At 38.7% G+C, this 25,181-nt stretch overlaps 1 protein-coding gene and 1 long non-coding RNA gene across 8 annotated transcripts in view; one reads left to right on the plus strand and one right to left on the minus strand.

Moving 5' to 3' along the window:
* The first annotated feature begins 325 nt into the window (after positions 1 to 325).
* Positions 326 to 25,181, plus strand: part of msi2b (musashi RNA-binding protein 2b) — a 248,385-nt gene continuing 223,529 nt past the window's right edge. For all 7 annotated transcript variants that reach the window (XM_016275279.1, XM_016275302.1, XM_016275287.1 and 4 more), the window contains exons 1-5: positions 326 to 539; positions 813 to 853; positions 1,077 to 1,158; positions 2,577 to 2,661; positions 7,295 to 7,336. In XM_016275279.1, coding sequence (XP_016130765.1) covers positions 478 to 539; positions 813 to 853; positions 1,077 to 1,158; positions 2,577 to 2,661; positions 7,295 to 7,336 — 312 coding nt within the window. In that variant the 5' untranslated portion in view covers positions 326 to 477. The remainder of the gene's footprint in view (positions 540 to 812; positions 854 to 1,076; positions 1,159 to 2,576; positions 2,662 to 7,294; positions 7,337 to 25,181) is intronic.
* On the minus strand, positions 20,385 to 24,121 carry LOC107587520 (uncharacterized). The gene is made up of 3 exons (XR_001609486.1): positions 24,028 to 24,121; positions 20,762 to 20,765; positions 20,385 to 20,396 (listed from the first exon to the last, which is right to left on the minus strand). It is a non-coding gene; the product is annotated as an uncharacterized lncRNA (long non-coding RNA).

Genomic DNA, 25,181 nt, shown 5'->3' on the forward strand with positions numbered 1-25,181 from the left:
ATGTAATATTTCTCTATCTTGGGTTGCAATTAAAAAAATCGAGCAGAAAGAGATCACTGCGCTGCTAATTCTACTCTGGATCTTGGGTGTGATATTCAGATGTATCAGTGCATCACTCAGACAGACTTTCCGTAGCTTTGTTTACATTCGCTTCTTTCAGTTCTACGTGTGTGTAATGTGAATGCGCTACGCTTGTGTGTTTCTACGGCGATGTGACAATAATAGAAGTGACGCGATTCGATCCGATCCTCATGCGCTGAGCCCCGGGTGGGCGGGGCCATGCTAATGACGTCAATGGAATGGGTGAGGTGACGAGCCCCTTCTGCGCTCCGCCCCGCCCCGTGTGGGTGACGGGAGGGGGAGGGGCCAGGCAGAGCTGATCCCACGTGTGACGCTCGCATTCCCGGCTCAGTAATATTCTCTTAGCTCTGACAGTGTGTGTGTGTGTGTTAGTTACTGGCCATAGTTGGGTTAGCCATGGAGGGAGACGGGAGCCAAGCCACATCTGGAAGCCCTAACGATTCGCAACACGACCCGGGGTAAGCCAGAGCCAATACTGACAGCACTTGACTTTTTTTCCTTGTGTGTTTTTCTCCAGTGAACATGTTTTAAAAACGCTCTTCCGGGTGCACGCAACTACTACACCTTTGTTTGATGTATATTAGAGAGCACAGCCCGCCAGGGCTCGGTAAACACACACCTCTCTGCTTTGCCTGCGTTTAGCTCTGCTTTTTTTGTCGCTAGCTAACGTTACACGTCAAAATGGCCGATCTGACATCTGGACTCACTTCTGCTGTGTTTTCCCCTTACAGTAAGATGTTTATCGGTGGCCTCAGCTGGCAAACTTCACCAGGTAAGAGACCGACGGTTGGCTGTCATTTGCTCGCGTTTGTCGGGCTGTGTTGTGTTTCTTTCATTGTGTCAGCGTGGCGCGCTGTGCGGGATATGTGCCGTCATTTGAAGTCCTCTATTCGACCCCTGTTAGACATCCAGGGGGGCGTTTAATTTACAAACTGGTGTGTAACGCACGAATGCTTTGCTCATGTGTGCTCTTTTCTTTCTGTTTTGTTTCACAGACAGCCTTAGAGACTATTTTAGTAAATTTGGAGAAATCAGAGAATGTATGGTGATGAGAGATCCCACAACAAAACGCTCCAGGTAAAAAACAAAGACAATGTTTATTATTATTTTTAATTATTCTCAAATATCCTTAACACGTTGAGGTTTTTATTCAAAGCGATATAAACTGGCGATTTTGCCCTTGCGCTGTTATTCGGATGCTATGCGCTGTTGAGGCGACTGGATCGGTGTGTTTGTGAATAGGATACAGTTTGACATTGATTTGGGATTCTGCGTGTTAAACCAAATGTCTTTAATAAACCGAGCGCTTAATGCGGGTGCTTGTGTTTTTATCTTCGACGTTGGCACGTTAATGGGGTTTTCACACTTGAAATTGTCATTATTAACCCAGGGTTATTTTGTTCCATGTTTCACACCGTTCATACTTTACCCCTGGATTAGTCATTAATCCTCCGCTGTCAGATTGCGAGATTTCTTACTGTACGTTAGCGTTTTCATTTGCATATTCATGAGACTTAAAACGTTGATTGGACCTGTTTTAATATCAGTAGAAATGTCGCTACGCAGCCCCTCTCCATATGCTTTACATCTTCTGAAATGTACCGCAGAAATACATTGTTTCCCTCAAACATTTAAATTAAACGGCGCGTGAAAGTTTCTGCGACTGTACAATGCTTATGAATATTTAATGAGGTAAGCGCCGAAGCAGTTTATGATTGGTTGTCTGTTGCTAAACATATGTAGTAGATAGAATTTCATAACGGTCGGTTAAAAGGCGCTGCTGAACACCTTTCAAATGACAAGTTTGAAACGTTTCTTAACCTAAGGTTATAACTGGCCTTTACCCAGGGTTTAAAAAGACGTTAACCGAGGATTAAGTGTGGCGTGGAAAGTCCATATGTGTCCTTGACTGACTACTTCTAAGGTAACACGTTATGCAGAAGTTTATCTGAAATGTTTTGTCAACCAAGTGCTAAGTTGGTTCTTGGTTCTTGCTCAACCAAGATTCTTGCTAAATAATATAATAGGGTGGACATATTAAAGGGATATTTCACACGGAAATGAAAATTCTGTCGTTGTTTATTCTGTGAAACACAAAAGGAATTGTTAGGGACTGACAGTTTGAGTCACCATTCACTTTTATTTGCATCGTTTTCCCCCCATAACGTGAAAGTGAATGGTGACTGAAGCTGTCATTCTACACATTCTTTTATGTTCCTCAGACAAATGAAAGTCATACAGGGTTTTGAACGACATGAGGGGGAGTACATGATGACAGAATTTCCATTTTTGTATAACCTACCATACTCTTTTGTCCTTGACGCACTATATTTCTAAGATAACGTTATTAAAATTGTTATAGATATCAAAGTTCATGTAGCATTCAATAATAGAATAGAATGGATATGTTAACAAGCTTACCAGTCAAACACGTGTAACGCATCGCTGTCAGCTCCTAATGTATGTCTGTGTTTTTTGTTTGTTTTGTTTTCCAGGGGATTTGGCTTCGTTACGTTTGTGGATGCGGCCAGTGTAGATAAGGTCCTAGCTCAACCTCACCACGAATTAGACTCAAAGACGGTACGTTCCCTTCTATTTGCGTTTGTTTTGTGAAGTGCTGTTTAAACATGCTTGTATCTGTGACATTCAGTGGTGAAAAGACACGCAGTCTCCCTATCATATCCCTTCCTGTGTCGAGGCTTTCTGCGGCATTTGTCATTGTACCACACACACAACAGCGGGGCACTTGACATAAATAAGTAGCTGGATAATTAGTCCTATCTTCCTCACATGCCTCAACAGGTTTTAACCCCTTGCTTGCCAAACCGGGACTGGGGAACAAAGGGTTAAATCTCTTTGAGGTATGGGGGCAAGAAGGAACTAATTACCTGCGGCGTTGTTCAATCGTGACTCCAGCTGTGTTCAGGGCCTCTTGTGACGTAAGACTTGCAGTGTATGTAGTGTTTTGCTGTCTTGTTCCTGATTTAATTTTCCAGACAGAATGTTGACTCCGGATGTTGCTCAGGGCAAGAATGTAGTTTGGATGCATGCATAAGTTCATTGTAAACCTTGCTGACTAGAAATGTTTTACGTGCATGATTTACATGGTAAACTAATTTGATCACATTTGTTTCTTTTTGTATTTTCATAGCATATTTAGACTTATGTTTATACTATGTTATTTGTGGTGCAGGTTAGTGTGTGTACTGGTGCACAGTTTTCCATTATTATACATTTAAGTATCATGCATTCAATTTATTTCTCAATGTGCCATTAATTATTTATTTAAATTTTTCTTATTCATTTTTCAGTTGTTTTATTCATGCCTGGAGTTTGCTGTTGCTTCGACATTTAAAAGGTGCTTGTAATATGTAAACTAAAAGTTTAGAGTATGTACTAAGATTTTCTTGTACATTTTTAAATAAAGATTCTAATTTTCAAAAAGATTTTGAAGTGAGTTTTTACCTGTAGAGTATAGGATTATTATATATATATATATTATAGCATTTATATTAAAACATTTTTATTTATATTGTATTTTATTTGAATTGAATAACATTGTATTTATATTATAGTATACATATTATAACCTTTGATATAGTATGGATTCTTCCAAAGCATTTTTATTTAGGATTAGGAGTAATATCTGGAAAATATTGTGTATTTATATTATTTTACATTGGCCATGTAAATATGCAAACTGAGTCATACGTATATTTCTGTCAGCAAGAAATAGGTTTGCCTTATTCAACCTAACCTAAATCCAGGCAGAAATACATTTAGATCTTTGTGTGACAGTGAACCCCAGGATAAGCAGACGCTGTACCAGTAAAGTTAATGTGGATTCTATTTTCTTTTTTATGTATAAAGTCACCATCTTTCCTGTTTGTAGATGTAGTTGCTAGTTACCTGTAGGAGTCCAGAGTGAAAGAGCCTTTTATTTGGGATAGCTAGGGTGTGGACAGATACCGCCTTCACTGACTTATTTTAATAGATGCCATGTTGCTGCAAGTTCATATCAAGAGACGGACTTATTTAAAGGTGTTCACAGAGGTTCATAGCTTCCCTCAGGAATTTTGTGGCTAATACTCCTCTCCCAGAACACTGTGTATTGGCATTCTATTGGCATTGTTTTGGCAAAAAATTTGTAATTCTGTGATAAGATGGGGTTAGAATTATTTTTCTGTTTCAAATAGAAATTAAAGTTGCCAGATAAATTGAAATAATTAAAAAATATATATACAAATAAGGGAGGATGTATTTTAATATAGAATTTTTTTTATTTTACATTATAATTTTATCATAATAATGTGTGTGTAAAGATTTAAAACACCAAACTAAGGTTCACTGACAAGTTGCACTGATTAGATTAGATCAGGTGGCTAATTTGGTCAATAGCAGATTGACCTGTTAAACTGTTTATTACCCATTACTGGGTAATAAAGATTACTGATGGTTGTTTACTTAAATCCAGCAATTGGGCAAATATTAATTCTGAATCATAATTTAGCACAGCAGGTGAATATTCGCCACCTCTCTTGGTTCCGTGCCCTAAATCTGTTAGAAATACAGGTGTGCTATTCATTATGTCTCTCTCTGCCAGTTTGGCATTGACTGATGTAAGCCGAAATGCCTTTAGGAGGGAGAACGTTTCTGTCTGATTAATAAAATAATATAACATTGTACATGTCAGTGTTGCACTAGTCGAAAAACTTGTAATTCGGACATCAAAAGTGGGCCATTCAGATTACATAATCATGGCACGCATGTGCAATTCTAGTATTCTTAGTAAAAAGTGGGTCAAGGTTTGACGTTTCAAATGCTCTTGAATGGCTGAGGGAAAAAAAAAGAAAGCTAGCGTTAGCAGTGATGTATCCAGGATTGAGAGCGATTGAGATCATGTGGACACTGCGGCTGGTGCTAAAGCAGGGATTACTGAGCTCTGGGTAGTGATGTCATCGTCAGGGTTGGGGTGGCTGTGTCATGACTCGGGGGTTTCAGCTCCAACTGGAGACCAGGAGCTGTGAGGAAGTTGCACCGGTAGAGGTTTAAGAACAAATTTAAATTGCCAGTGCAGTTGAAAGCTCTTGCTTTTGATGTCTATAATAGAAGAAATATTACTATTATTAAATATTACTGCTTTAAAAAGATCAAGGCTTGATCTTTACCTCGTCACCACCTGTTTCCTTTGGCCTTTATTTCCTAGGCTTATTCCTTTTTTTCCCCTTTTTTTTTGTTGCTGTTTGCAGATTTAAATATATTTTTGCGTATGTATTTACAACTTGCAACAATTTTAATGTAATATCCAAAAATGTAAACCCCGTATAGATATTCATATATTTATAAGCTTTTGTACATTTGCATTTTATATGGATGTTATGTTACAGATTGGCAATATTTGAGTACTAATGAGTTGGCTCATTTAGAAATAAATGAAGTACCTGCTTTATTTAGGAGTTTAGAAGTACCTGCAGTGTCATCTTTCAATCCAGACAGCTACGTTTTTATTGCCTTTTCTATTTTCCACTTTTTTGCAATTTCCTGTCCAATCTTTTTGTCACATTTGAAGAGTGCAAATGGACCAAAGAAAACATGTACAGAGATATTCTTGACACACTTGTTTCACATTTGATTAAAAGCTGTGTAATCTGCAAATCTGAAAGCCTAGGGTGAGAATTGCATTGTGTATTGACAACTGAAAGACTGTTGCCTAAAAGACTAAAAGCAATCTGTTTTAGATTAAACACTTTTCTGGATGAATTAAAGTATAACACACCAGTATCATTTACCACCAGAAAGGTTTTTTTTTTTGTACATATTGCAATTCTGTTCAGGTCAAATTAATTTACCAGGAGACCCCCTCCTTCGTATTCCACCAAAACATGTTTATTATGTTTTTTCCCCCTTTTGCACGCTGCCACATCTCACAATTCTGCTTTTCTTTTTCTTACCATTTATAAGAAGTGACACAGCATTCAGACATGCAGTATATTCAAGAGCAATATAGCACTAATGGATCTTTTTCCCTTGAGTTATTTTTCCATTTAATGAGAGTGCAGAGGCAAGTCTTTGAACTGTTTTTGTTCTTGCATGCATGATTATCTACCGTCCTATCCTTCTAGTGCTCTGGCTGCCCAAGCTTTTGGCCTGTGTGCTAAAAAGAGGGACTGTTGTTTTAGTCTATGAATGTTTAAATGACCAAAGCAAACATCTTTCTCAACAGGAAGTCGGCCAGAAACTCACTTATTTTCTCTGTGTAAAATCTTTATTTGAGTGTTTAAAATAAATAAGTGATGTTCACTAATATGAAGTCTAACAAGCCAGCTAGTGGAAATCAATAATACCTGTTTGTCATTAATGACACAGTCTCTTAAAATGATTTTTTTCCCTTCTAGCATTAGAATCATACATATTTTGCGGTGTTAAAAATGTATGATGCAGAGATCAATAAGAGAAAAAACCTTTTTGATTGCAATTGACGTATTTATGTTGTTAATTTATCCTCCAGGGAAATTTGTTAATATTATTAATATCCAGGATGAATCGTTATGCTGGTTCAGAACACCAGCGGTTTATGTAAATTACAAATGCTCTTAATCACGATGTGTGCAAACCTATGTTTCGTTTGTAATATAATAAAATCAAATAACAGCTTTTCTAACCAATAAACCTAGTTATGCCCAATCACATGCCAAAATGCATTATAGGCCGAGCAGTAACCCCTTGTGCAGTGTGGTACAGTGGAGGAGAGTCACCCATAATAATTCTAATCCCTCAGGGGGGAAGGAGGTTGTGAATGTATTGATCTAATGCCCTGTCTTGATGCTCCGCAAATCTACAGCGCTCACTAAAACACCTCCCGCCATTTCGTCCTAGCACTTCTTCAGCGAGTCTTTGAATTATCTCTGGTGTGTTATATAATGCCACCTGTTTATTTATGTTGTAATCGAATAATTATGCTCTAACCTGTGTAAGGTTTTATTCGATTTTGTCATACACAGGCCTCATGCAACCAGCGTGTAATAACTAGGCGAGATTACACATGAGACATGGAGCATTGCATCATGATTAATGCTATAATTTCCATGAAGGTTATCGAGTAGTCGCAGCACATTGCCGGCTTTTTCTAATATTTTCTAATTTTCCTCTTCACATAACAGTATCACAAGCTCAGTTTTCTCATATTTCTTTCTCTCCTTCTTGTCTCATTTAGATTGATCCTAAAGTTGCCTTTCCAAGACGCGCTCAACCCAAGGTAAGAGCTGTTTGCTTTTGCTCTCTCTTGCCGAGCCACTTTACATTTGCAAGTCTGCTGCATATTTGTTAGTGTGAGAGGGCGAATGTTCTTCGCTGAATTTGTCCTTTGATAGAGCAAAGTTGAGTTGGAGTTGTAGCTGTGATGTTACGTTATGGTCTGTTGCAGTCTGGCTGGTGTTATTTTCCAGGCTAACTATGACTTCTCTGTGTCATAGTACAAGGAGATTCCGTTTAATTGTTTCAAATGTGAGGAATTCAGATTTTTTTTTAATTAGCATGGCTGGGGATGAACTCAAAGAACTATCACGGAGAAAATATAGAATTATCGCTGCCTTGTTGAGCATGAAGGTTGTATTTTTATTTTTTTTCCCTTTTTGGGGGCATGAGGTGGGGTGGTGATTAACTTACTTTTTTTAGCATCGCTGCTTGCATGTAAGGTCATTAGAGAGGATTTTTTTAATATATATTTATATATATATATATAAAAAAAAAGAACTAGAGGAGAATTTTGCCCTCAGCTGTGGAATTCAGAGCATTCAATCCCTCGTTTGAATCTTGTCTCAACAAGAACATTTTCTTTGTATAGCCGAGTGTGTGTGTGTGTGTGTGTGTTTTTATGGTATCTAATGTCCTGCTTCTGCGAGCCATGCTGGCAACAAACGTCCGACAGCCTCTTCACTTCAGACTGCACTGTCAGCCAGATGGTCTGTGCCCCAGATTTTGTGTCTGCCATGCAGCCGTTGCTTGGCCTCTCAGGCAGAGCTGGGACAGCCCCCCTGGCTCAGCTACGGGCCACCAGCACTTTCACCCAAGAGGAAAGGTGCACCGATCTGAGATCAGCCTAGATGTTTTCTTTTAGAATGGATGCAGAACAGGATGGCAGACGGTCCTTGATCAGAGCAGGCTGGGGAGGAGGGCTCGTGGGGTGACAGGTGTCCATTGCACACTTGTCTGGCTAATTGATATAAAGAACTTTTTTGCTTCATCCAGAGCTCATTGGAGGAGAAAAGGTGCACTCTCTTTCTCGCTCTCACGCACATACACATGCCAGCGAGGCCGGTCCAAATGCAGGCCGCAGGGCCCCGGGCCTAATGCTGTTTCTTGGCTTGAGTTGGACACGGGATGAATAGTCGTATTAATGCGGCCAGGCTCCAGTAGCAGTTAGACTGCAGCCCTGTGGATGTTTGCTCAAAGCCAGGCGCATTGACAAATAATACCTTTAATGCAAATACATTATTATTCTCATGTCCTGTCAATAGGCTAGGCATTATTGCGCCATCGGAAGTTGCCAATAGTTAGGTCCATTCAGTTTCATTACCCTATCCGACCCTACACTTAGATTTAAGAGCAAACCAGCAGTGGATAAACACGAAGATCCAAATGGAATACTAAGGAAACAAAAGATCAGCCCTCTGAATAGCCATTCTGTCCTCGCCATGCGATGATAGAGCAGTTTTTTATCTCCCTACAAAAGCACTAAAAAGGAGTGGGGATTTGTTTTTGCAATGATTGTGTTAAACAGCGAAGAAGTTTACCACAGGCAGAGGGCGAGATTGCTTTTTTCGCCGTATTTGTGATTGGGCTTGTTGTTTCACACTACTTTTCCCCAACACGGCTCTGCATGTCCCGACAAGATTTTAATTGATATTGGGATTGAGGCCACTTTTGGAAGCGAATGGATTTTCGCAGGTCTGATATCGCCCTCCGAGAAAACTGTTATTTTCATCAACCCTAAGGCTGCATAATCCTTCCAATCAAGTTACTGACGCTTCACCAGCTGCTGTAGTGCGGTTTTAACAAGCCTCTAGGTGCAGTAAGGTGATGGATGATCATCTGTATGTGATGGGCCATTTGTTTGCTGCTGATTCTTGTCCTTTCTCATTGATCATGTTTGGAGGCTGCTCCATCGCCAGTAGCTAATTTAGCAAGCTTGTATTTATCTTCAAGACATTTGTGTACAAAGCGTTACATTCCCAAATAATTAATTTCAAAGCTATTTATGTCCTTCGGTAGGCTCACTGATTAGAGGACAAATTTTGAAAATTCATATAGTTGCAAATAACTAGATAAGTGTTGGGGAACTGTAGCTTGTCTCCTTTATTTAAAGTAGTTCAATTACAGTCAAGTTACTATTTTGAAAATGTATTTACATAATTTAATTTGTGTAATTATTGTAATGGTATTTTGTATACTGTTAGAAAATAAGATGGATAATTCTGTACAGGGGTTCTAGTGAACTGGCAAATCTTTTTTTTTTTTTGAGTCTGGTAATGCTTCATATGAGAGATAAGGCAAGTGCCTTTGCATATGAGCTACTGACTACTGCCATGCTATTAAAATATTTAGTTAAATGATTAGTTTCCGGTAAGTATTTTATGTAATGGTATTTTAGCAGCCCTGCATGTTCTTCAACACTGGTAACACTTTATCATATCATTAATAACAATGACAAACATTAATGTGGAACATTTTATTTTATAGTGTTTGTGTTACATGTATAGAGCTCCGGACGTCACGTGACCCATTCTGTTTACACCACCATGCTGGCAGGCAGGGACAGCTGGGAACCTTTGGGTTACGAGTCCGACTCTCTAACCATTAGGCCACGACTTTCTGATTGCCTTCTTGCTAGCATCATGCTACTAACATGCTAATCATGCTAGAATAATGCATGATTAATGGTATAATGGAATAGAATAATGGTAGATACCAATGCTCTCCTGATTGCCTTCCTGCTAGCAACATGCTAGTAAACTTGCTAATCATGCTAACAAAATGCTAACACCATGCTAATCATGCTAGAAACATGCCAGCAACTTGTTAAACATGTTAGAAACATATTAACATCATGCTAATCATGCAAGAATCATATTAGCAACATGCTATTAACTTGATAATCATGTTAACAACATGCTAGTACCTTACTAATAATGCTAACAACTTGTTAAACATGTTAGAAACTTGCTTGCATAATGCTACTAACATGTTAATCATGCTAGAATCATGCTAGTAACATGCTAATCATGTTAGAATAATGCTAGCAACATGCTAGTAACTTGCTAATCATGCTAGAAACATGCTATTAACTTTGCTAATCATGCAAACAATATGCCAACACCATGCTAGTAACATGCTAATCATGTTAACAACATGTTAGTAACTTACTAATCATGCTAACAACATGCTAGTAATTTGCTAATCATGCTAGTAACTTGCTAGTAACTTGCTAATCATGCAAACAAAATGCTAACACCATGCTAGTAACATGCTAATCATGCTAACAACATGCTAGTAACATGCTAATCATGCTAGCAACATGCTAGTAACTTACTAATCATGCTAACCAAATGCTAGTAACTTGATAATCATGCTAGAAACATGCTAACAACTTGTTAAACATGTTAGAAACTTGCTAGCATAATGCTAGTAACATGCTAATCATGCTAGAATCATGCTTGCAACATGTTAGTAACTTGCTAATTTTGCTAACAACATGCTAGAAACAGCCTAGCAACCACCCCAGGTACCCTAGCAATATGTTTTATACCTATGTTTTTCTGATAGAATGTATTGCCTTGAAAACATTCAAACTTTAATCTTTAAAACTATTTTAACTTTCAAACTACTGAAAACTTTCAGACTGCAATCTTTTAAAACTTTTTAAAACTTTCTAGCTAGGCTTTTTCAAGCCAACTTAAAGTTTGTCTACAAACTTTTCAATCTAGTTAAAAATTGTTACCACTAATATTTGCTGTCTGGTTAAAGGATGTTATATTGTATTCATTTCGAATCGGTCAAAAGTTTTGTCCGACTGAGTGTCTTTTGGGACACTTAGTAGGTTAGGGGAACTAGTTTGAATGGCTGTGTATATGCAAGTCCAAATCTTGAGTGTGGACATTACCAGCCGAATCTGCCCCCTGGGCTTTCGTTCCCTGCCTCTGGCTGCCAGCCTCTGGTTTTTCTGCCATTAAAAGATTGTGTCATTTTTTGCTGACACTAGTTCAAAACACTGTTAGACACTGCATAATGAGTTTGCATTCAAAGCTCAGAGCAGTCACCTTCGGGTCCTTAAACTTGATTTCACAGGGGTCTCACCAATCTTTGCCAAGCCAGTGACTATAATCAGTCTAATGAGTGATATTATCTACAAAATGGGAGCTATGCTTGAAGTACAGCCATGTTAAAAGGCCCAGCACACAACATAATGCGATCCTTCAGCTCCAGCAACACAACACGCAACCAGCCTGAGTGGAGATGTCCTGGCATTTAAGTGCTGTCAAAACAATGCCTGAGCAAAAGCTACATTCCCAGTTCTCTCATTTCCCGCAAACCGCCTAGCACGGGACTGGCAGAAGAGCGAGAGAGCGCTTGTCGGAGCTGAAATTGAGTTTACTCTTGTATTTTTTTTTTATTTCCTTTCCATCCTACATTGTATGGTGCTGTTTTCCTCTCACTCTCCTTCCCTCCTTCTTGCTCTCTTTGTCAGTTTTTGAGTCTGTAAAAATATTTGCACCTAGTGTACTGCGAAACAGCGAAGCTGTCGGGTCCTGTGGCGCGGGCTCTCGGGGAGAGGCACATGACTAAGTGTGAAAACTCCAGGCCAAGTTTTTAATGAAGTCCAAAAGGTGGTGCCGTGTGAAGTGCCGAAACCACCTCTCGGCGAACGTTTTCTCGCTCTCTGGGAGAGAAGAGTGGCACCGAGAGCCCACTGACTCCAAACAACCCCGGTGCCAATTAAAAAGCCCAGCTAACGCACTGCTCAATCCAGCTTCATGGGCTCCGTTGATCGCCTGTTTCATTTCCGCCACCATGGTTCTTTGCTGACAGCTTGGCAAAGCAGCCCCTTCTCTCTTTTGAATTTTCCTCGTGGGCTGAGAAAACAGATTTGATAAAAGGGCCTTGGTTAAATCTGTTGTAGGTAGATTTCAGTGTGGCTTGATGTAAACATTGCATGGAAGTTCCATGAAACGTTTTGATGCAAGGAACAACAACAAAAAAAAAAAGTGAAAAAGAAAGAAAGAAAATGCACATCACAGCTAAACTCACAGGACGTCCAATAAACGAGTTCACTGCATTCATTCACTGTGAATCGAGCCGTGGAAAACACTGATCACGAGCTGATCGCCTCAACAGTGTATGCGCTTCGCTTTGAAAGGTGTAGCGAAATCAGACTTGATAAAGGGATTAAGCCATATTGTGCTTTTGGTTTTAGTTCGTTTGACAGATACTGTGCCAAAGCATAATGGCCCAAAACACAACTTTAAAGATCTTTTATGTTAGAAAAAGAAGTTTAAATATATTTTAAAAACTACACTTTTTGCCTGGAAGACCTATCATTTCATATCGTCATGTGACCATAATAATATTGAGAGAGTTTTGCTATCATTATATAATATTGTAACATTCCGATTTAATAACAATAATATTATCAATGTTGAAAACAGTTTTGCTGCTTAATATTTTTATGGGAATCAGGATACTTTTTTTAAGGGTTTATATTGATGAGTTTAAATGAACAGCATTTACAGTGTTTGAAATATAAATCTTTTGTAATGTTTTAAATGTCCTTAGTGTCCTTTTAATTTGATGCATCCTTGCTAAATAAAAGTATTAATTTATTTTCTTTTTTTAAAGAACGAGTTCATTAAAAAAAGAAAAAAATTGCATTAGCCGAGGCCACTGATCAGCTTTTCCCTTCTCATTGATATGGTTGCATTTGAGGAGGGGAAACCGACTGTGGACCAACCTTACATACACTCTGCCTTGGTCACCTGATAATGTCGAATATGCCATTTTTGCATGTTCTTTTTCTCTGAGGAATCTTTGAGAGCCCTGTCTTCCCCTTTTGTGAAGCCTGTTGACTGAGAGCATGGCTGGTGCATTCACATGCTTGAGAACTATAGAGGAGAACTCAGTATCGCTGTGGCCGGCCCAGCACTAACTGCTGTTGAGTGACACTAATGAGGAGAACAGGCATGCAGGAAAGGGAAGGAAACAAGCTCTTCTGGACATGGCCATTGACAAAACCCCTTTAAAACCTCACCACTCACTGCAATCGTTCCCAAGACCCCCCCCACCCCCCACCAGCCCACCAGCCCAGACTTCCTTTCTCAAAAAGACACATCTCTCAATTAGCATGGCTCGGAGAACATGGTGCTTTTCCTTTGATTTGTTTTGATTAGCAGGATGTGAGGGATCTAATTGAATCCTGTTCTAGAGAGTATGGCAACACGTCTCACATCGAGCCAAAACAACAGAGAATAGACTGAGACAGGGGTCAAGATACAAGATACATTGAATCTAAAGGTGTCTGTGGTTGAACTTGTTTTTATGTCAGATGTGCAGAAAGGATGAGGGTGCCAAATGTGAATATTTTTCTGTTTTGGTTTTTACAATTAGTGTAAGCACCTTTTACTGGGCATTTGTTGAAGGAAAAATCATTCATTTCATGCTTCCGTTCACACAATTTTCGCTCATACTTACATTTTTTTAAAGACTTTCTAGCTCTATTTTGCACCCTTTTTCGTGGAAAATGGCAGCAAATATTTGTGTTGGCTGTTGTGTTGTTCTTCCTTCCTGATTTGTTCAGGCTCTCTGCCTATTCAGAAGTAAACTGATACACACAGGCCTTTCACAAATGGCCCTAATCAATAGCAATTCACTTAGTTTTTTCTTTTGTAACTGTATGAAAGTTAAGTAAAAAGTTCATTTTCTGTGTAGCTGCTGTTGTATACAGTGGCTTGGTGCCAGTTCTATGAACACATGATTTTTCTTAGGTGATATTTCTCTCCCAGTCGCACCGTGACATTAACTGAGTAGAAAGAGTAGCAATAACACAAAAGGGTGTTGTGTTCTGCCTCGCAGCTAAAGACCAAATAAATTTTTTGACCCTTTCTAACACCAGTGCAAAACTTGCACTTGCAGATATTTTAAATTGTGTACAGTGACCACTAGCGGTAACCCCAAATAGTCAAAGATGGGAGGAGCCTGATTCGACTACCAATCTCACAGTCAAATATTCGCAGAGGTGTTATAATCATGTCGTTTTGACTATATTTTGGGGTGCTCAAATGTCTGATTTCACATAGAACTACTGATTTTCACCCTAATATACAGCCTATTATGATAATGCTGCAAATAAGAATCTGAAAAGAAGAAGCTTTAAATAAATATTTTAACATGCGTGAATAAATCCAACCACCCCTATAGATTTAAGTTTCACTTTCCATAATCCGTGACCGACAGACGAGTATCTTGGTGGCAGGGATTTAAAACTTTAACAAGACTCAAAATGACACCGTGAAAGACTGGATTTTTCCGATCAGGTAGGGTACAAGTGATTTCAAAACATTTCAGCCAGTTTATATATATATATATATATATATATATCATGTATATATTATTTATCTCGTATAAGATGCATTTGGTTGAGTTACGCTGCAGTAAAGCGCTTCATTGTAGTAGCCACTACGGTGATTATCTCTTGTACTATGAGCAGTACAAACAACAATGTAGAATATTAATAACTATGACTGGGACTGTCATATTAATAACATTATAATGAGAACACTATTATAATAAAACGCTGTGAATTTCACAGCTGAGGAACTTCTGCCATTTCTTCTGCGATGACACTTCTCTCGGGTACTACAAAACATTGTTAAAAGACATCTGTGGCACATTTGAGAGAAATATTATGTTATTCATGTGTGTCTCTACATGCTAAGTGAAACCTGAATAATGATCACAGCAAAACTGTGATTCTGTGTTTTGTTGTAGTCAGTTACATGCGTTTTGGCAGTGGTGAGCACCTGTACATATAAGTCTGCTTACATAGCAACTGTAAAAGCAGGACACAGCTACTGCAAATGATCGAAGACATATTGATGCATATAAATTTGATTGCAGTGAATTGTCATCATAAAAATCACTGCAACTAGCTTATATATTTAGTTAACTGAGATTATTTGAAAAGAACATTCTTCTATAGAATTATAATACTAATAGGACAAACAAATCCTCTTCACTCTAACATCCTTGAGTAATTACATTCAGTTACATTCATAAAAATAAGAACGTGGAAACTAAAACTACAAACCTTCTCCTTGTATGTGCTGGACCATCATCATCCTCCTCTTCTTCATCTGTTTGTTTGCGGATCGGAGTGTTGTTCGTCAAAGTTTAGTGCAGCGTAAACATTCTAGACTCACATAACTGTACTTAGATCAAAGATCAAAAACATCTAGTTGATTTATTAGCTTTAGATGGAGCATAACTAAAGTTTTCTAAAATAATAAAATGTAAAAACGCATCTATACTTACGAGAAATATTTAATCAAAAGAATCCCATACATAGAGTCTGGCCGATCTGTGACACAAGTCAGGCATTCAACAGTCATAAATACTGACATTAACACACAGGGAAAATGTGTAACGGACGCCTTGCAGATACAAACGGGGTAAATTTATTTGTTCAGTGAAATGATCAACGTGGTCTGGTGAAAGACAGGACCTGAGGCGATTAACAATAAAATTCCTGCACTTGAAAAAACGCGCTCGGCAGGAACTGAAGTCGCAGGCACGCAGAGATAACGAAAAGCAAGCCGATAGTTTCAAAAAGCGCCTGGACATCACGCACCACCACCGAAGTGGGTGTTCGTTAGAGGAATAGATGGCGCGGATGGGATCGCAGCACCGACGGGTTGTAGTGAATGACGTGATTGACATTTGCTGGCTTTGGCCAGCCTCCAACGCCTACGTGCCTGTATTGAATATGATTACGCATCGCTCCAGTAGAGTTATTGTAAGACAATTTGACATTACACAGTTTACTCAAAACTTTTCCATTTTCCTTCTAATTCAAAATAATCCCACACCTTCTCATCTTTCGCATGGTCATTTTTGAACTTGCCGCAACTGACACGAAGAAAACGCATGTGAGGTCTGAGGTAAAAATGTAGTTTCCGCCCAGATAAACTTTTAAAAATAATGTATTATTTTTCAAACGTTTTATTTTAACTCGTTATTTAAAATGCTTTAAATGCAATGTTAAAATAATGGTAATGTGAATGATAAAATCCTGTTTGTCTTTTTTTTTTCTTTCTGTCGTGTAATTGACTATTGTTTTCAGTGTCGACTAGTAGGAGCTGTACCGTTTAGTCGACTAGTCGACTAGACCCGCACATCCCTTATATAATATATATATTTAGTTAAAAATGAAATTAATGAAAATAAAGGTAATTGTTTTATTTTACTGTCTTTGAATTAAGTTCTGTAATTATCATATATATCATGTTTAAATCAGCATTCTTGTATTACATATTTACAAATTTAGTGCTGATCTTGCACAATGGATATTAATACCAGGTGTAAAAAGGGTGTTCTGATTAATTTGTCATTCCTTGCCTGTTCTTGTGCTTAGAAATCTGTAGATTTTGAGGCACAGATTGCACACATTGCTGACTTCATTACATTTGCTTTCTCAGCCCTTAGTTTTATTCGATTTTGATAAAAGTCTTGAAAAATAAGACAATATGGTATTACTTCAGGCCAGCTTTGACTTTGCCTTGGGCTGTCAGGCCTGGAAGCATGTCAACAGCGCAGACAGGTTATTACACTGTGACAAACTCCGTACGAAGCATCCCAGAGCTTTCATTTAGGGTTTCTCCCAGAGTGGAAGTCTGCCAAGTCTGCCAGAGCCCTTGTAGGAGCAGACAAGCTTCCAAATCCGCCCAGTCGACGCTGCGGCGTGCTTCTCTTTGATGCTGTGGTTACCTGCCGTGTCCTATGCACAGTACTGATGTAGCACCGAGGCTATCAGCCCACACACTCCACCCTCTGACAGCCGAACTCTGTGCTGCTTTCTGCTGGCTCTCGCTGTCTTTCCCTGTCCGAGACCTCATACAAACCTGCCTGCTGCATGGAGGGTAGGAGCTTTGCAACTGGTATGTAATCACTATCCATTTTAACAGCCTGTTTATTGTGCTGTCTGTAGGGATGCACACATTTTGGCCAATATAGAAGAATCCATGTTAAAAATCTGTACTATTTTTGTTTAAAAAAAAAAATCACTCTGTAGTTTTTATGTTATATCAATGTGGTAGTCTTTAGGTCATTTTTGTTATTGCAACATTGATTTGATGTAGATTTATAAGCATTTGATTTGATCAGTCAAAATTTTGCTTAAAATTTTCTCTTAGTCATGCTACAACAATTATGCAAAATAATTTTGTTAAAATGTTTGCCATTTATTTAACAGATATATGTTGATACTTGACACCACTCTGTAGATTCCAAAAATGAAAATTTTTACCCAGACCTGATGGTATGATACCAATACATTTAAATAAGTAACTAGTATCTGCTGATAACCAGTGTGGTCCTGTATATCATACATTTCAAATTTTCCACCAGGAAAAGCATACTGCATGTTTTTGACCTTGATGCGCAGACTGCAGTCAAACCCATTTTTTCTCCCTGCGTTGTTACTTCTTTGACTTGTCGGATATTGACATTTCTGACTCTGTGGAAGCTGTGCTCGCCTCGTTCACTGTCCGCTTCTCTCAGGGTGTTTGTGAAATGAGCAGTCTGTGCAATCAGCACTGTGCTGTTTGACTCGTTGAAGCTCCTCTGACCCGCCGTGTGTATGTCCTTGTTCAATGATTGTCCTTCAGTTCACTGCAGTGCTCAGCTCCTCTCCTCCACACAGCTCGGCCACTTATCTGACCAGGTGGCTGATATGTTTTCTTTTCTTTTTCTTTTAATTTCTCCCCCTTTTTCGCTCAGTTTTTAGCATCCTACTGCAAGGGCACCTTTTTTTACATTCCTCTCAGGAACTTTTAGATTGCCCTCTTTCGATGTCTTTTCGTCACTCTCCATCTTTTCCACACACATACAGTGCACAAACCACTAGAATTTACAGGGATGACAAAATTTGTACCTTAGAGAATTGGTTATGTGTCAGGACATCAGATGGCAACCCAACACAATATCAAAATGGTTTATTATACAGATGTAATGTTATTGAAATTAAGTGTCGATGTTGCCATGAACTGCAAAGGCCCTACAAATTGTGAAATTATTAACATTTAAAATTGCTCAATTGGAAAATTTACTATTTTGGTTTCTAAATGTCTCTGGAATTTCAATAGCTTCATGCTCAAGCCAGTAATTCACCACAAAACAGATTGTGGTCTGCTCAAATTAGTTTATCCTCTTTTGAGGGAATCTGTATAAAGTCATATTTCCTTTTACCTTCCGTAATTTTGTCCATGGTTTTTGAGGATAAGGACATGCCAAGAAACTGGTCCATGTTGATATTTGTGTAATTTGGCTAGTTTTTACCAAGTGACAGATATACTGTCTGTACTATTTTTATTAGATGTACACCAATTTTTCCATTTTCTCCTTGCTTTTAAATATGTTTGTTACCATCTGAACTATGATTAAATATAGGGTTAGTTTAGTTTTATTATTTTTAATTAGCAATTGTTGACAACCCAAACTGGTGACCCTTTTTAGGAGTTTAAAACCAGTGCCATAGAGGACCTTAGTGAGGTCCCTATTTTGTTCTGCAAAGGTACAAAAAGGTTAGGGGTGCTCTGATTGATTGGCTACCGATCACTATCGGTCGATAATCACTTTGGGATGTTTGCACACTCAAAGCGCACGCACATAACGTCAGGTTTACATTACTCCGTTTGCAGTGCGTATGTGGTGCGTATTTTTTCCATGCTCATGTTAACGAATTAAAGCGTTCACACTGCACACGGTTTGCGGTCCAGCAGTTCGTTCCAGGAGCGGTGCGTCTGCAGCAGTGCAGAGATAGTTTCCGCTGCACGTGGTGAATTAAAGTAACAGCGCATTGTTTGTGGTAAATATGAACATGAATTGACACAAAATGTAGTAATTACACCATAAATGCATATAATTAAATTCTACTGTGTTTCACAGTCAACACATAGGCTATGGCTTTTTGGCTAGGTTTAAAGGAAAAGAGCACTTTTAGATAGGGCTGCACGATTAATCGGATGTGATTGTCATGCGTATCTTGTCAGTAAAGCCGGTTCTGTGATTAGTAGTAAATCTCCAGCACGTGCTTTCAGATGGAGCAGCGTTTACTACACAGAGCCATAGTTCACTGACAAGCTACGCAAAATCGCGTTCATAATCGCGCGATCGAAGAAATCGAAATCGAAGAAATCGTTCTGAGATTATGAAAGCTGTTTGCGTAGCTTGTCAGTGAACTATGGCTCAGTGTAGTAAATGCTGCTCCATCTGAAAGCACGTGAAAATACCACATTTAATAACATGTTTTTACTCCAAACTCACTTCATAACGTCAGTCGAGTGTTTGAAATAAATCCTTCTGTGAGATGATGTAGCTTCTTACAACGAATAAGGCACGCAACATATTTCATAGTATTCTAAGCAGTGATAAAGTCTATGTCTGCATTATTATATACTTTATTATAATAAAAATTATAATAAGACGAACTCAGATAAACCATATATTGTCGTTGTCGTGTGTTTATTAGTCACGCTGAATTAATGAAAGCAGTTAAATCATCTGTTTATTCAGCAACCCGCTATAGGCATTTCCTGTGTTTCTTCTGTGGGGCGTATTTGGAGTTTCTGCGCGAGAGCGCCCTCTGGCCTTCGGATGGAGATTTACTGCTGATCACAGAACCGTGCTTCACTGAAAGATACACATGGCAATCGCAGCTTCTGCCTAATCGCGATTTATCACCTTTGCGATTTAATTTCGATTAATCGTGCAGGCCTACTTTTAGATAAACAAGGCAATAATAGATGGCACTTGTAGAGGTAGTAAAACAAAGTTCTTTATGAACCGCAGGATTGCTTGTAATAAAGAATTACATGCAAAAGAAAAGGCAGTAGAGCTGACTGTTTCTGTCAATGGTAAGTTTTAATTTAGAATGTTTGTGATAATGTAAGAAAAGTAGTTTAAAAGTTTTGCCACTTGCTTGAGCAACTTAATAAATCAATCTAGAAGTGCAAAAGTAAATGCAAAAGTAAAGAGCATTGGATAATGTGTTTCTTAAATTTATTGCGTTTTAAACACGTCTATGAAAAATTTATTTTGTCTATGAAATTGCACAGCGAGTTACATAGCACACATGGACTGCATACGCACTGCAAACGGAGTATGTGCGAACCTGGTGTAACACTTCCTCACTTACAGCTCACGAAATAAGGCTTGTGCTGTGTGTAAGCTATTGTCACAATTGCACGATTGTCAAAACAAAAATGTAGTGCATGATCAAACATTTAGATGAGATAAATATTTTTTTGAAAAATGTCTAAAAAAATGCCTCAAATTGCCTCAAATTAAAAAAATCCCCACTCAAGATTCAACTAAGAGGGGAATTCATTTTCAAAAATGAAATTCAGGCCCTGAATACATGTCTAAAAATCGTGATTGGATCATCACTATAAATAATTCTACATGATAAAAAGAAGGCTTTAAAAAGATCGGTATCGGTGATCGTATCGGCAGATACTGCTTTTTGTGATCGGTGATCAGCCTCAAAAATCCTGATCGGAGCACCCCTAAAAAAGGTATTAATATGCTCATCCGGATCTCTGTGGGTTATCCCGCGTGACAGGTCAGGGAAGCAGGAGCATCTATTAGCTGCAGTGTGTGTACGGCTGTCAGGCCCAGGCCTTTTTTATTGGCTCCGAATGTGACTAGTGACGGACACCCCCCTCAGAGGCTCCACCCTCTGGTTAGCTGAAGCCTTTGCTACCGCATGATAAATCTGATGCTAAATTTAGAGGCCGTTTTTCTCACACAGAGAGAGAGATTACTGGCAAAGAGAGAGAGTGAAAGACAAAGTAAGAGAGTGTGTTTATGAGTGTTGCAGGCTTGCTATCCACAACAAATCCATTTGCAAAGAGACAACGTGTTTTTTTCCCCCCTCATGAGGGCTGTTGTTGTCACTGATTTTTCCATTGTGTGATTTATTTGCTGTTATTTTAACTGTGTATTATTGCTTTATTTAGTTAACTTCTATTTAGGAGGACAGAATGTTGGCCAGGCCTTTATAATATGCATTTTTCCTTTGCAAATCATGTCAGGGAGTTCAATTACACCTCGTCTTCTTTAAAAAGACAAAGTCAAAGAGACTTTTTGTAACTGATTTGATTTTTCACATGTGTCCTTTCAGTCGACTTTTGCTGTATATACGATTGAACTAACCTTTAATCTCTCATGCCCAGGTTTACTAAGCATTTTTTCTTTTACTTGTTTGTTTGGCAGTAGTAACGGTGCAGTTATGTAATGGTGAACTTGCAAAAGGCTGGGCTGCGTATGCAGACGCAATCCCTACTTCAGGATTTAGCTTATCCCGTTCACTACGCAAGTCCCTGAGAAACCACTTACCTTGATTTTCCACGCTACTGCTGTGAGATTTCATTTGATCTTTAAAAGCAGATGGCACACCAGCTACATCTAAGAACAAAACAAGTGCCATCTTCCTTTCATATTGACCAAAGACACAAATACACTTAGCTTTGCACGTAAGGCACTGCACGAATCGAAGCATCAAACAAAATTAGCCTTGAGCGCAACTGGTAAGCAACAGCTGTTAGCTGCAGCAGACGCACGCTAGGCTTTTGATGTAGCGAGAGAGGGTAAAGGGTAGGGTTGGGTACCGTTCACATTTTAACCGGTATGGTACCAGTATCAGTACCTGAATTTCGGTGCCGGTACCTTTTTCGGTATTTTACACATTTTACACAATTTTATATTTTAAACATTTATTTCATTTAAAAAATAAGTCCAAAAGTCTCAATTCCAACATTTTGAACAATAGACTACAAACTTTTTCTTTCTATGAAGGTATTAAACATTTATTTTAAATCAAATGAAAATTAAACCCTTTTATTTTTTAGCAAACAAACTGAGGTTTACTGTTAAAATTAATACATGGAAGAAAAATTGTGTGATTATTCCTTTAAAACATTTTTAATAGGCTAATAATTGTTTTTTTTTTCTACAATTAAGTGATTAATCTGGTTGTAATTAATTTTTATCATTTCATTGTTTTATTTAAATTTGATAGAAAATTGAATATTCAAAGATGTGCAATATACTGTACAAAAGTAATACAGAGTAATATATTTCTGTTAAACCGTACTTTTATTTTGACGGGTTGCCATGAAGTTTCTGTGTGTATACTAGAGATCGACCGATATGGGTTTTTCTATAACCGATGCCGATGTTTAGAGGTCAGGGTCAGCCAATGGCCGATATGTGCTGCCGATTTTTAGGGCCGATATCTTGAAGTTTTCCCCTTCATTTGCATGCTAAAATGTCACACTAATAATAATGGCGCTACTGAACACGGATATCGGCCGATGCCAATATATTAAAAAATGACAAATATCGGCCCGATATATCGGCCGACCGATATATATCGGTCGACCTCTAGTGTATACACTATGATGATGCTAGTTTTCTCAAATGAAACAGAAAAATTCTTACGAAGTGACTCTCACAGCAGCTCTGGAGATTACGTTTTTGTGTTCATGCCGTCATATAGTGAGATGCAGAGGCCGAAAATCACCGCGAGCTTCACGCATGCTTCAGTATTTGTGTAGTATTTATACTAGTGATGGGCAGTCCGGTTCTTTTCCGCGAACGGTTCTTTCGGACAGTTCGTTTCAATGAACCGGTTCACCGGTTCTTTTACGTCATCACATAATGACGTCAATTCTATCATCCCAGCAAATTAAAATACATTCAAACACATTCAAATAAAGTAATTTGTAATCATAACTTATGATAAGTAGTAATAACCATCGTCATCATCATCTTGGATAAGTTTCTTACATTTACGTTTCGCAAAAGCACCCAATACTGGCACTGATACGTAAATGTGGATGTCAGATATGAAGAAAGAAGTCTTCATCAACTTTTTACAGAAACTGTAACAGAACCTTAACTGTACAGAAATCCATCTCATGAAGCTTATAATATAACGTGCATACACAATAGTAAATATTAATATTCATTTACATGTTTTGACTGAACAGCATGTTCATCATGTTAAAATGTTGTTGTAATATAGTTGCATTTGCACTTTCCAGTAAGTTTTATCTGTTAAATAAACTTCATTCCATCAAATTTGCCCCCTCATTCAAGTCCTCGGTTCACTCGCGCTCATAATATCAGCACAGCATCAGTTTTAGCTTCACGCATGCTGCGTATCTCCAGCTCATCGGTTCCCAGTATGTCGAACATGTCCGAAAGAAACGGTTCTCGAACGTGTCTGAAAGGTTCAGTGTACTGGTGATTTGAGAACTGTTGACTCGAGACCCGCTGTACCGTTCGGTACTGCACACATGCTCAATTTCCAGCTCATCGGTTCTCAGTATATCGAACGTGTCCGAAATGTCGAATGTGTCCGAAAGAAACGGTTCTCGGTAGAGATGCACTGATTGACAGGCCAGTGATCGGAATCGGCCGATTTTTCACATAACCGGCCCGGATCGTTGACCGGCTGGTCAGTCTCACATCTTGCCGATGCCGAGCCGATCCTTTTATTGCCAGCGGCGCCGGCATTGACGTCACAGCCGCACGCACACTCAGTCGCGTGTAAACATGTCGTTTCGCGTGAAAATTATTCTAATTTTAATTGCATTCAGTGTAAATGGCGACTGATACCGTGCCAGATGAGGCTTACACAGCCTGAGTGAGTGTGTGAGAGAGACAGCACACACAAAGTAACTCACAGAAATGTATAGATGCATACGGCGGTAGAAAATATGATTTAGGTTCTTATTATTCTAACTGAATTAACTGAAACAAAGTAAGAATTTGATGTGAAAGATGACACATTTAATAAGGTTAGCAGAAAAAAATTACCATTTATAAACATAGTGGGAAATGACATCTGTTTTGTTACATACAGCAATTCATTTTAAGTTAACTATTTCTTCCTCTTTCCAGTCACAGAGCACTTTATTTTGAGAGTTGTTTAAGTGAGAGAAAATCTATAACTTAGATCAGATTGGGGGAATTGTAGTGTTTAATGATTTATTTTATTATGTAAATAATTTTAGCATTGAAATTTGCATAGATTTTTGTTTGTGTACGCTGTCAATTATATATCTTGGAAAGAAAATCAGAAGCGGCAAAAATCGGTATCGGCAGGTCACACTTCCAAAAAATCAGAAATCGGAATCGGCCAAGAAAATTGCAATCGGTGCATCTCTAGTACTCGGTTCAGTGTACTGGTTATTCGAGAACTGTTGACTCGAGAACCGCTGTAGCAGTACCGTTCGTTTGGTAGTACACGCATGCTCAGTATATCTGTTCATGCTCATCGGTTCTCTGTCTGCACAGCTTGTTTTTCAGTGCTGCTGGAGTTACAGGAGTAATGAATACTCCGGGATATTGGTTTATTTAGAGTCGTAGGACTGTAAGGCATGTCTGAAAGTGAAAAACTTTAGAAAATTGTGGATCAGTGCCGACTCGAGATGCGAACTGTACGATTCAGTCCAATTTGGTGAACCGGTTCGACCAAACCATATGGCCCTAGAAATGTAACCATACTTCAGAACATTTCGGCTTGCCCTGTGTGTTGTTTGAACGAGTTGCAGGGGTGACATCACATCACAGGGTCTCTCTTTCTCTCTCTGTAGCGTATGTGCCCAGATGCGTTCTCCGGTTCTGAAATTTGGCACCGATTGATTTAATGTGAACTCGGTAGTAGAGCCCGACCAATATGTTTTTTTTTGGGGCGAATACGATACCGATATTAGGGAGTAAAAAAAGGCCGATATCGATATATCGGCCGATATTCTTTGTGTATATTA

The sequence above is a fragment of the Sinocyclocheilus grahami genome, unplaced genomic scaffold (genome assembly GCF_001515645.1).
Source record: "Sinocyclocheilus grahami isolate Dianchi unplaced genomic scaffold, SAMN03320097.WGS_v1.1 scaffold6.1, whole genome shotgun sequence".
Taxonomy (NCBI): Eukaryota; Metazoa; Chordata; class Actinopteri; order Cypriniformes; family Cyprinidae; genus Sinocyclocheilus; species Sinocyclocheilus grahami.